The 12268-nt window shown below is 33.3% G+C and overlaps 1 protein-coding gene across 2 annotated transcripts; it reads right to left on the bottom strand.

The window, feature by feature from the left end:
- Window positions 1-1774: 1774 nt before the first annotated feature.
- Window positions 1775-11364, bottom strand: LOC111405782 (transcription factor EMB1444-like). 2 transcript variants are annotated; one of them, XM_023034817.1, is made up of 11 exons: window positions 10287-11364; window positions 8469-8630; window positions 7801-7885; window positions 7294-7335; window positions 6564-6623; window positions 5737-5853; window positions 4258-5412; window positions 4067-4168; window positions 2614-2751; window positions 2352-2477; window positions 1775-2206 (listed from the first exon to the last, which is right to left on the bottom strand). In XM_023034817.1, exons 1-11 carry the CDS (start codon window positions 10379-10381, stop codon window positions 2132-2134), a joined length of 2157 nt encoding a protein of 718 aa, XP_022890585.1. In that variant the 5' UTR covers window positions 10382-11364; the 3' UTR covers window positions 1775-2131. The 2 variants fall into 2 exon arrangements, with proteins under 2 accessions (XP_022890585.1, XP_022890584.1); XM_023034816.1 differs by having other exon boundaries at window positions 1775-2212; window positions 10287-11363.
- Window positions 11365-12268: the final 904 nt, after the last annotated feature.

Here is a 12268-nt window from a genome sequence, read left to right on the forward strand (position 1 = left end):
ACTCAACTTCAACAATTTTATTTTCATAAATGTTAATTCAAACAAAAACGAGATAGATAATGAGCTATAATCATGGAATCCAAAATATAGAAATACCTATAATTTTGTTTGTCTTTTTGTTGTTGATCTGCTCGACTTTTTTTCGAAATTTTTCAACGTTTTTGTGGATAGTTTCCTCGATTTGAAAAATGAACAAACTTTGTTTATGTATTTGTGGAAGATTTCCTCTTTTTCCTTTCAATTTTCCTTTGATTTTTGCACATTGGAGGCTGATTTATGAGGATTGTCGTGAGTTTAGGTTTTGAGCGTATATTTTACGTTCAATTTTAAGTAATTACCATTTAATCCAAGTTTATAATTATATTTGGTTAATTACTCCAATGATAAAATGTGACTGTTTTGGAGAAAGGTCACAGAATGTTACTTTTTCGTAAAAAAATGAAACAATGTCACTTTTTTTTTAAAGAAAAGTGATATAATGTCACCCTCTCCATGTGCATTCATGTAATTGATTCAAAGTTTTTATTTTCATATGTATTCTCGGATAAGAGGGCATGAATTGGTATGTTTAAACTTTCAAAAAAGCACACGTATGCATTCGGTTAATTGTTTCAATAATAAATGGTGACTGTTCTTGTAGAAATGTAACAATGTCACTTACACAATGTCACTTTTTTTAGAAAGGTAACATAATGTCACTCTTCATGATCAAACATCTTGCAAGCATCCATGTAGTCGATTCAAAATTTTCTTTTTCATATGTATTACCAAAAAACAAGGTATGAATTGGTATATTCAAACTTTCAAAAAAGCAAATGTATACATTCGATTAATTGCTCTAATGATAAATGGTAACTGTTTTGGAGAAAGGTCACAAAATGTCACTTTTTCTAAGAAAAGTGACAGAATGTTACTTTCTCACCTTCTTCTTTGAGCAAATACATTGCAAGCATCAATGCAATTGGTTTAAAGTTTCTTTCTCATGTGTATTACCAGAAAATAGGGCTTGAATATGTACGTTCAAATTTCCAAAAACTCACACGTGCATACCTAGCTAATTGCTTAAAAGAAATGCTGTGACTTTTTTTTTTTTGAAAAAAAAGTGATAGAATGCCACTTTTTCACATTATCTTTTTGTCAAACACCTTGTAAACATCAATGTAATTGATTTAAAACTAATTTTTCATACACAATCCACTCAACTTCAACAATTTTATTTTCATAAATGTTAATTCAAACAAAAACGAGATAGATAATGAGCTATAATCATGGAATCCAAAATATAGAAATACCTATAATTTTGTTTGTCTTTTTGTTGTTGATCTGCTCGACTTTTTTTCGAAATTTTTCAACGTTTTTGTGGATAGTTTCCTCGATTTGAAAAATGAACAAACTTTGTTTATGTATTTGTGGAAGATTTCCTTTTTTTCCTTTCAATTTTCCTTTGATTTTTGCACATTGGAGGCTGATTTATGAGGATTGTCGTGAGTTTAGGTTTTGAGCGTATATTTTACGTTCAATTTTAAGTAATTACTATTTAATCCAAGTTTATAATATTTTTTCAAAACAACCCAAAAATATAGGGTACTTCTGAAAGTACCCCTTTTGAAATTAGTAATAGTTATCAAAAGTACCCCCTTTTGAAATGAGCAATAGTTATCCCATTACTTATGAAATTCTTCCATATAAGTAACACAACACGGCCCATGTTTGAGGCAGCCGGTCTGTACACACCTGAATGCCTACAGCTCAATTAACGCCTCTAAACATCCTATAACCATAGAAAATGGTATGTAATATACCATTACAAATAATATTACTAATTATGAGAAAAAAAAATACTATGTTTCATAAGTACAAACAAACAGCAATAGAAGATCAATACTTCCAACTTCCCACACACACAAACACACAAACTCACAGTCATGCACAAAAAAAGGAGAAGAGAACAAAACAAATCAAATCGATCTGAACCGAACCTATTGCCTTAGACGGTCAAACGGGCAGAGAGCAAAAACTTCAAACTTCACAAGAAACCTCAACGACAGAATCCAGATACATAAATTATTGACTATTTTTGTTTCAGCCACACATGGAAGAAATTCTCTGTACTTCAGAAAACTGGTAAAGGCTAGTTAGTAATCTCGGGTTGCAAAAGCTGCATTAGTGACCACAATACATCCATCCGATGCATGCTTCGATTGTTCTGTCCCTACGTAAAATTATTACATTATAAGTTCCAGAAACACACATTAAGATTCTGCAATAGTAACATAATGTACAGTTCATGTCCAATTAATGTTTTTCCACATATAGCACGAAGTTGGTCCGATTTGTAATTATAATTTTACCTCGACCACAAAGCACATCCACATCTTATTTCCGTGGGCTTCTGTTGCGCCTTTCAAAATTATCAGACCCAAACTCCTGATGGTTTCTGCTACCTCAAGAAAATGACTCTGTTCTTCACATATCATCTGCATCATTCGAACTAAATAACCATTAAATGAAAAACAAAATGGATATAATTTCTTTGTTTTATTGTTGCCAATCTGGGTGTTTCATTTTTCTTTACCAAAACTTTATGGAGTATTAATTAAAACATATCCTTACCTTCACCAGCATTTGGCCGTTCATATTTATATTTTCTACAACTATTGGGCAAGCCTTCGGGTTATTTCCCACTTCCACAGCCCAGCTTGAACCTTGCTCATTACAGGAAGATCCTATACCCATGTCCTTGTCAAGCAACTGCAAGTTCACAGATAATATTTCTGAATATGGTTGATAGTCCATTCTATTGCTATGTTCATCGATTTTTTATTTTCCTGGCATAAATGATTACGAAAATAATAATATTTCTCTATTTGCCGTTAGCCAAATTCACAGTTATCACTTGCCAGAGATCAGAGAACAGAAATGATAACAGTGCTCATTATCTCATGAGAACTGACTCTTTAAAGAATTTGGTACTTTATAGTAATTTGTACAAACATGATTAAATATTAATATACATAGCTGTCAAAAAAAAGTAAAATTTTCAATTTTTTCCTCTTCTAAAAGTAAATTTTCTTCCCTATGAAATATTAAATTTATCTACCTTGAACAAACAAAAGTATATTAAAAAACATAGCTGCCAAAAAAAAAAAAAAAAAAAAAAAAAAAGAGGAAAAAAAAAAAAAAAAGGAAAAAAAATACAGAAGAGGAAGAAGAAGAAAACAAGGAAACAAAATTAAAGATTCCGACACCAGAGTGCTTCACTTTGTTATTACCACGCAGGGCTGTGCAAGGAGACTCAAAAAACTGCACAAAACCCTACCAATTTAAGGTTGCCCTAAGGCTATTTTTTGTAAGAGCAAAATGTGATAGAGAGCCAAAGGATTTAATCACAGAGCCATATTGAGCCACTAGTACCCATAAACAATACAACTTTAGGATAGTAATTCTTAACTCTAATTTTCTTGTTAAATATTTGATAATAGTATTTCGTTATTTGTATTTTGTCATGTGAAGTATTTTATAGATTCTTAACAAAATCACAATTTTTCCAAACAAAAAAACCTCTAGGAGAAACAGAAGAACTGCATATGAACTCCAACAACTTGGCAATCTGACTTAAATCGTCCTTCAGGCCTGAACCACAAAACAAACTAAAACCAAGAATATTCAAATTGAACTAATTGATTCATCATAAAAAAAGTTTTGGCTTTTGTTGAGCCTCCCAAATTGGTCTAAAATTCTGAACAACTTCTTTCAAAAACCAATTCTAAGAGATGCAGTTGATCTGATTTGGTATAATGCATAATGAAGTCTCTCAACACCAACTTGAGAAACTCCTCATAGCTCTTAAAATCCTAATTAATGAATAAATTATGAGAAGACTGGTTAAACGACAAAATGCCCATTAGATGAAGGTATCAAAATGATGATCTTAAGATAAGTGGTCATACTGCTATGGATAATTTAAAGATGAAAATATACGCCCACAAGTGGAGGCGGCAGCAAGTAGAAATAAATTAAGACGAGGACTTTGGTTGTGTAGACTGAGTAACATTAAAATCCATACCTTTGATGCCGAGCACCTCTTTAGCTTTTCAGCATGCGTTGTAATGCTTTGCATAAAAAGCATGTGCTTAATTGTTCTCTCCAGAAGTGAATCAATACTGCACTGTGTCCGCCAGAAATTTCAATACATAATACCATAAAAAAAATAAAAATAAAAATAAAAAAAGAGGAGGAAATTCAGGTAGAAGTTACCTTTGATCCATTGGGAACAAGCTCTCGCAGTTCCTTGATTCGATCTTGGATCAATTGTCTGTCCCTTGGCCTAGGCCTGCAGCTTTCACCAGGTCTGGCCCTCTTTTTGGTTATCTTAACCTGTTCTCTTGTCCTCTCTGAATATTCGCTCCCTCTACTAGAACTGGTTGATGAAAAGCCTTTACTAGACTGAACACCGCATGTGGCTGAGGAATTGAAGCTGTTCATTGAGTCTCGATCAAACGAATAACCTGCCGAACTAATAGAGCCCACATCACTTTTGCAAGTCTCCAATGTTTTTTCAGCAGTCAACATGGATTTCTCGCTATGAATATCATCTCCATCATGACTAATTTTACCCACCACTGCATCCAGAAGGTGCTCGGAATCGTAGTTTGCTATCAACAAATTGCTACTGTCCATTCCCTCGGAAATCTCAATAGCCATTTCTGACCCGGTTTGTTCAGCCTCCTTATCACAATGAGTATTCTGTTTCCAGAAAGCGGGTCCCAGTGCTTCATACAGCTCATAGTCAGCAGCAAAACTCATAGGTGTACTCCGTGAATCCAGTTGATTAGACTTAGTTATTGATTCTAAGTGTTTCTCTAAATCTTGATTTAACTGCATATTTGAAAGTTCTGGTGCGCAAAAGACCCCAGCTTGATCCTTACAAGCTGCAGGGTCAAGGCTTTCTGAGGGAAAGTATGGCATATCAATATCAGAATTATTGGTAGGGAGAGTGGTATTATACAAATTACACCCTGCATTGTTGGTATCTTTGACAAATGGTGCGCTGATATTTTTTGAATCCCGCCAGTCAGTAGTTCCACCTTCACACTTTGTCTCAGTAAAAGATTCCGTCTCTACTTGTTTTTCGCTATTAATCAAATTTTCAGAACCTAATGGAAATGAATTCTCGCTTTCACCAAACCCAGGAATTGAGTACTTATCTTCTTCAAGCATATTCAATTTAACTGACCTATTGGAAAAACTTCTAGGTGGAGGGAAAAAATAAGAATGATTACGAGGTTTCCCAAGAGATGGAAATATCTGAGACCACAAGTTCATCTCGTCCTCACGAAGACATCTATCCATAATGGTCATGCTGCTACCATGAAAACCTGTTGAACCTGAAGTTCTTGTGCAGATATCTGACTGGTAAAGAATATAACACCATAAGATGTGGGAAGAAAATTATTCTACTTGCATGTTTTGCTAAGCTTAAAGTTACTTATCAGTAAATAATTTTGTTTTAGAACAAATAATCATTTTGTTGGTCAAATCTAGAAATAAGTTAACTACTTAATTTAACAAAAAGGTAGAAGTTACTCTTAAACTGACTACTCTACGTTACTTAAAAGTAAGAAAAAAGTTACAAGTCCAAACATAAAAAGAAGTAACATATACTGAAATTCTTTAAAAGCACTTTTACTTTTTCAATGCTTAGCTGAAAAGGCTCATAGTGAGAAAGAGATTCACCGGACAAGAATTCTCCATGCTACTTTGTCTTGATTGGGGAACAAAACCAGCTAAAGAATCATGAAGCGTAGAAAAGACACATCTGATATGGCTGACCAGCTTCAAATCCTCTGCAATCTGATCATCCAAGCAAAGATGACAGGACAAAATACAATGCAAAAAGGATGTTAACACAGCAGAGTATGAGTACAAAAAGAGAAGCTTTTACTTAGATGGGTGCATGAAAATGTAAGAGCTTGTAGACACTCAAGCAGTCAGGATAATCCACATTGATTTTTGACAATATTACCATCTGAGTTTTCAAAAAGCAATGGCTTACTGTCTCTTAATTGCCTCATCGGCTCACATACAGGTCCAAAGGTGATTACCGCAAGCAAACATACAAACACATTAATTATGTCATATAGGTTAAATGCTTTTAAAAGTATAAGAGTGATAGCTGATGGTAGAAATAAATGAAGTTATCTGTTCAGCACTGTGTAACTAACTACCCAATAATTAAGTAGGCTAGATTAAAAATAATATATATACAATGATCTAAACATATAAATGACATCATATTACCTAAAGAGCAATTGAAAAAAGTAAGACTTGAACAGAAATACACTATCTTGTTATATATGAATTTGCGGAAAAATAATTACAGATACGCAACATTCTTAAAGTTTGAAAGCGGGACACAGAACTTAAAACATTGATGCATAGAGTTTCACGTAAATATTGGAATACATTATTGGCAGATCTTTTAGTATGTATAGAAGAACTCCAATATAATGGATGAAAATCACTAGAACAATGATCAAGATGATAAATGCAGATCAACATACCTTATGTAAGGAACCAAGTTGTATAACTCCATATGGAATGACAGCTACCACTGCAATGGTCTGCAAGAGGAAATAAATTTCACTATATATTTTCCTCCATAAATCCAATTCCAAGGTTCCATGTAAAAACACTCACTGAATGAAGCTCCATCTTCAAGAGGAAATAAATTTCACTATATATTTTCCTCCATAAATCCAATTTCAAGGTTCCATGTAAAAACACTCACTGAATGAAGCTCCATCTTTATAGATTTTTGAAGAAAAACCATGAATAAATTTAATAACAACAGGACATCATAATTTTGACTTACACATTCTCAACAATCAATATGAGACCGTTACCAACTCTTTTTGGACAAAGGTGTAACACCTCATTCAAATAATAAGATAGTGGACTAGTCTAAGTCAAGTACTTGTGAACCAAAACAAAATTTGAAGTTATCTAATGTAAATTTAAGATTGTCTTTCTTCCTTCCTAGAAATAAGGTTCTAATTATACTACACAATAAAGTGGCAGTTTGAGTTACTCCTTAAGCAACTTGGTCGCCTTTCCTATGCATCCTTCATAAAGCATTTTTTATTGCTTGACAATTGAGAACGGGTAAACCTGCAGATAATCAATTGCTACTATTCATGAACATGTTTGTTCTTTCTTTTTTAACTGGTGACACCCAATCATCTAACTTCATGTGAATTGCAGCAACTTTCAGGAACAGATAGCGCAATTTACCTTAATCCCAGCTGAAAACTGATCTTGCCAACCATCAAAGCACTGGACAGCACCAAACATATTTAATTAGAATGATAGTAACAAACTAGATTATACATTGTTTTAAGGAAACAAAGAAACTATTACACCCAAGAGACCATTTTCACTGTCTGTGTTCTGTATTAGCTTGACCTACATATTTAATCAACTTCCATAAATGAATCATCCTCCCAAACTACGGCTACATTCAAATAACCATGTCAAATATGAGGGACCTATTCTGATTCCAATCAATAGAAAACAGAACACTTAAAGCCAACATGTTAAACATTGGAACCCAAGATTTCAAAGCATTATAGTTAAACCACTCTTGAACAATAAATAGCTATTTATACATAATGGTTTCCCATAGTACCCTGCAATTTTTAACACTAGTTCCAGAGAGAAGAGTGACATAATTGTGTGATAGAGGAATTACAAAATTCTGTCTTCATCAGAATAATTTAGAATGTCCAAAAAATTTCTGACCTCAGACATGGAGGGAGAATCAGCTACATGCTTGTCCAAAAATATCCACGAATGCTTCCCAGAAACAGCAACCTGTCCTACAATGCTGCCCAGCGGAAACATATAAGAGGTAAATAGAAGAAACAGTTCTTAATTTACTGCAATTTTATTTTATACAAGAGTAGTAACAACCACCAACATTAATGCAGTATTAACAAGAATTAGCTACATAGCCCTTGTTTGAGCCACACTCTTTTCAAACTACATTTTTCACCATCTTCTTTTCAACCACACGTTCTTCAATAAAATAATATTACACGCAAACCCAAAATATTTCCTTATTTTTTTACCACATATTCTCCATCAATCTACAATTCCAAAATGCATTATTAGAAAATAATGAGACTCAAACAGGTTCATAGTGTTTGAAGTTTCAATTTCATATAATGCATCAAAGTTGTTTCGAAAATAAGCCTAGGGGCAGACATATAAAGCAATAACATAAAATGGTGGCATTTGAAGGGGAATGTCACATCATATTCTAGGCACTTTTTATAAAATGGAGTTAGAAAATATCTTAATTATCCGAGGGCCAAAAAGAAGTATCTTAATTATCTAAACTAGAATTATACACAATCTGTTAATTGAGGGAGCATGCAACATGAAATGTTACATAACAACTGGCATACCCTTCCCCTAGAGAATATGCTGGATATGACATCTTAGCCACTGCTAATCCGAGAGGATCATGTGAAAATGGACCATCATGCATGCTGCTCACTATCTCATTGAACCACTTCCTTTCTGAGTATTGGTTGTTGTCGTAATAGGCATCCTCGCATGTTAACATCCTGCATGAAATTCCAGATAAAGCAAAATGGTTGATGGCACAAATTGCACTTCCAAAAAAAAAAAAATAATAATAATAAATAAATAAAATAACTATTCTACGTGATAAATCAACCATAAAATATGACAATCTTGGGAACTAGAAATTTAAATAAACGGGAGAGATATATATTGCAAAGTTCTTCAGCAATTTCATAGATAAAGAATCTCCTCACATCATACATTGTACAAAAAGATGTCCACCTTGAGCTCATTTCTATTTTCACCTTTCACACAAGTTTCTTAAAAATATAGAAAGTTATAATATGACAGCTTCCTTCCATAGACATAATTGTTAGAAAATAAATAATAAAGACATGAATCTTGAGGTAGGTTTATGTACGTTAAATAAACTATGCCCCATGTTTGATACAGAATAAAATCTAATTTTAATTAAAACTTAAAGTCAATAATTAATTTTAACAAGATATTTTATGAGACCCACAACTTTTTGACCACACATTTCATCAATTTTTATCAAAATATACTAAAAATCTTATTTTAATCTACACCAAACAAGATTTGGCCCCTGTTTGACAACCATTATCTAGAAACATTTTTTTTTGTACTCATTTTCAACCACATATTCGTACAATAAAATATTTTGCACGTACCCAAACTTTTCTTACTCTTAAACCACACATTCTCCAAAAATTCACTATGCAAAACTTTGTTTTTGCCAAATAATGGCCATTAAACAGGCTTTATATGTACATTAGAAATCTAACCTAAGATATGTAAGTCTTTACGAATATTCAGCCTCTGTTTGGTTTCATTTTTTGGTTGCTAAATTTGCTTTTCGAAAAATGTGGTTGATAAGTGAGTAATACTTATGGATCCTACGAAATGTGTGGTTAAAATTAATATTTGACTTTAAAAAGTAGAATTTATGGAGAAACAAAGTCTCAATGCATGTATGCATTTATGAATATTCATTGTGTTACGTTCAAGGGTCGTACGTTGAGGTCACCCTATTCTAGTATAAATAGGAGAAGGCTTTAGTTGTTCTCTCGTGCAATTGTAATAAAGGTTTCATATATAATAAAAAAGAAACACATTGATCAAAGATATATATTTGTGTTCGAGTGCTCGTGTCCTTGAAAGTCCACCGTTTCTAACAAAGTGGTATCAAAGACACGTTGAATTGTTAAAAGATGGCACCAAATTGTTAAAGAGCGGTGCTTTGATCTTCCATTACAACTTTCCAGTGCTCAATGTTACCCTCAAGACTAATTGCCAAAATTACTCGTTAGTCACATAATGTAATCCAAAATTTTCCTTCTTCTCTCTTTTGTGGTACTCTAGCTGATCTCCACTCTAATTCACCATTAATTCAAATATCCGCTCTTAATTTAGCATTTTTTGCAAGGACTTTACTCAAAAAGATAATGATTTCTTTCATCTCATCTCAAAAACAATAGAAAAATTGATATTGTGCATTTTATCAAGTGAACAACTAGTGAAATTATAAAAGCAAACAAACTCTACAAAGTAACTCTCAGTTATGACTATTTTTCAAGAAATCAAACCACTAGAGATTAAGTCTATCAAAATCATGATATATCTCGCATCAAGTAAGAATGATATTCAAAACAAGATAAAGGAACAAAAAGACTCACATTCGTGATCGATGCTTGAGCTTCCAGAAAACTGCATACTTCCAACCAGTGTTGAAACAAAGGCTCCTCAACACTTGGCCCAAATGGCTTCCCATTATCCCTTCTCCCAGTGAGTTAAGATCCTAATCCCCAAAAAAACAATCCTAAATGTAATGAAACCCGAAAAACCTAGGTTCACCCCCCCTCTTTTTCGTATAACTCCAACCCCTAGCTCCCTCTGTAAGATCCTCTTCCAGCCTGTTTCCTTCTCAACCGTCGTTTTATTGGGGGACCCACCGTTGGCAGCAACATCCTGTCATCATTTCCCATCCTCCCTTCAACTCTCACTCTTGCTAAAAACCCTAATTCACCAATAAAACTGTAACCTTTCTTGATCTTACTCATAAACATTCAACAGAACACAAACACAGAGCGTGGAAATCCACATACAATTCATGCCATTCAAGAAATTTTCCATAGCTGTCGATTTTCTTCAACTTCAACAATATTATAGAAACCCTTCAGAGATCTAGAACTGAAGACACAATAGACCACGATGTTTACGAATACCAATAATCAAAATTCACTATATCAATCAGAACACTCAAATCAATTCTCCATCCATACCAGTATCTTTAAAACAATTTTCTTCAACTACGATAGGATTTTTTTTTTTTTCCCAAGAAATGAAACCCTTAAGAAATCTTGAATTGAACAAACCAAAAGTGCTATTCACCGGATATCAAGTGACACTGAGAACTCCATTTAACAGTTTCTAGGCTTTATCAGGATCAAGAATTCAAATGTAGAGAGAGATATTTTAAAAAATCATCCCTCTGTTTCCTATATTCTTGATTTTTCTTTGTGAGTTCTAACAGAAAGCTGTTTCAGAAGTGTACCTTCGGCGCTCTATAGCAAAACCATAAAGAACTGCATTTGCCGCCATTTTCTTTACTTCTAATGTTAATATACTACAAAAACAAGGGCATTTCGTGTATAGGGATACCTAATCCCTGCGTGGGTTAGAGAGAGAGGGATCAAATTGAATGAAATTCCATTTTTTTTCAAACTCAAAAGCATTGATTTATATGCAGAGCGTAAGCGTTTTCTTGAATGCACAGTGACCCGATCTAATATCAGCGGCGATGCGCACTGCGCACTACCATTTTGTCCTATCCATACGATGGCAAAAAGACCTTTATACCCTTCGCCCCCCACTCAAATCATTGTACCAGCACTTACGGTTATTGGCCTATGTGACTATGTCATCCACTGACTATTGTACACTTCATCAATTGTATATTCAACCTACCAATCAGGTAAGAGATCTGTAACAGAATTAATTCTGGTAGCACTGCAAAGAAACTAATCAGGTAATTAGGAATATGGTTGATACTTTGTGATTCTAATTGGAATTGAATCGAATCGAATAGAATTGATTACTAGCAAATTTCTGTACATGGAATCGAACGGCTCAATGATAGAATCGAATTGGACTAGAACCAATTTGTTTCGATTCGGTTCAATCTTTTTATTCTTTTAAAAAGAATTGTTAAGAGAAACATACTGAAATTATAAAAAGTCATCTTGGAACAATCTAAATTTAGTTATAGGGTAAGAATTGAGAGCCGGATAAGAATTTAGTTCTCAATTTTTAAGAACCAGAATCAATTAAATTTTGACAAGAGTTGTGTCAAATCAGTTAGTTTGGTCCACGGCTCTAATTTGGTTTAGCTGGTTCTATAGAAAAATGTTCACTCATATACGTAGAATAATATTAATATTGTACTTAATTATACAAAAGAAAAATATAGTTAACAAAAAATTTAACTTTTTCTTTCTTAATATTATCTAGTACTATCTAATATTTGTGTAGAGAGCTAATGTAATTATAATTATACTTGATATTTTTAGGCATTGTAATTTTTTTTATCTATGAGAATATCAAGAAAGTTGCAAGGTAAAATCAAGTATGTCAAAAAAATTATGACCCTGTTTGGGAG

The sequence above is a fragment of the Olea europaea genome, chromosome 12, assembly GCF_002742605.1.
Source record: "Olea europaea var. sylvestris chromosome 12, O_europaea_v1, whole genome shotgun sequence".
NCBI lineage: Eukaryota > Viridiplantae > Streptophyta > Magnoliopsida > Lamiales > Oleaceae > Olea > Olea europaea.

Excerpts from the sequence above, each read along its gene's own strand:
- LOC111405782 (XM_023034816.1), bottom strand. The coding sequence starts at position 10,381 with ATGGGAAGCCATTTGGGCCAAGTGTTGAGGAGCCTTTGTTTCAACACT. Across the intron at positions 8,631-10,286 it reads CTCAAGCATCGATCACGAAT|GATGTTAACATGCGAGGATG; the intron begins GTGAGTCTTTTT and ends AATTTCATGCAG. Across the intron at positions 2,213-2,351 it reads GGATGTGCTTTGTGGTCGAG|GGACAGAACAATCGAAGCAT; the intron begins GTAAAATTATAA and ends AATTTTACGTAG.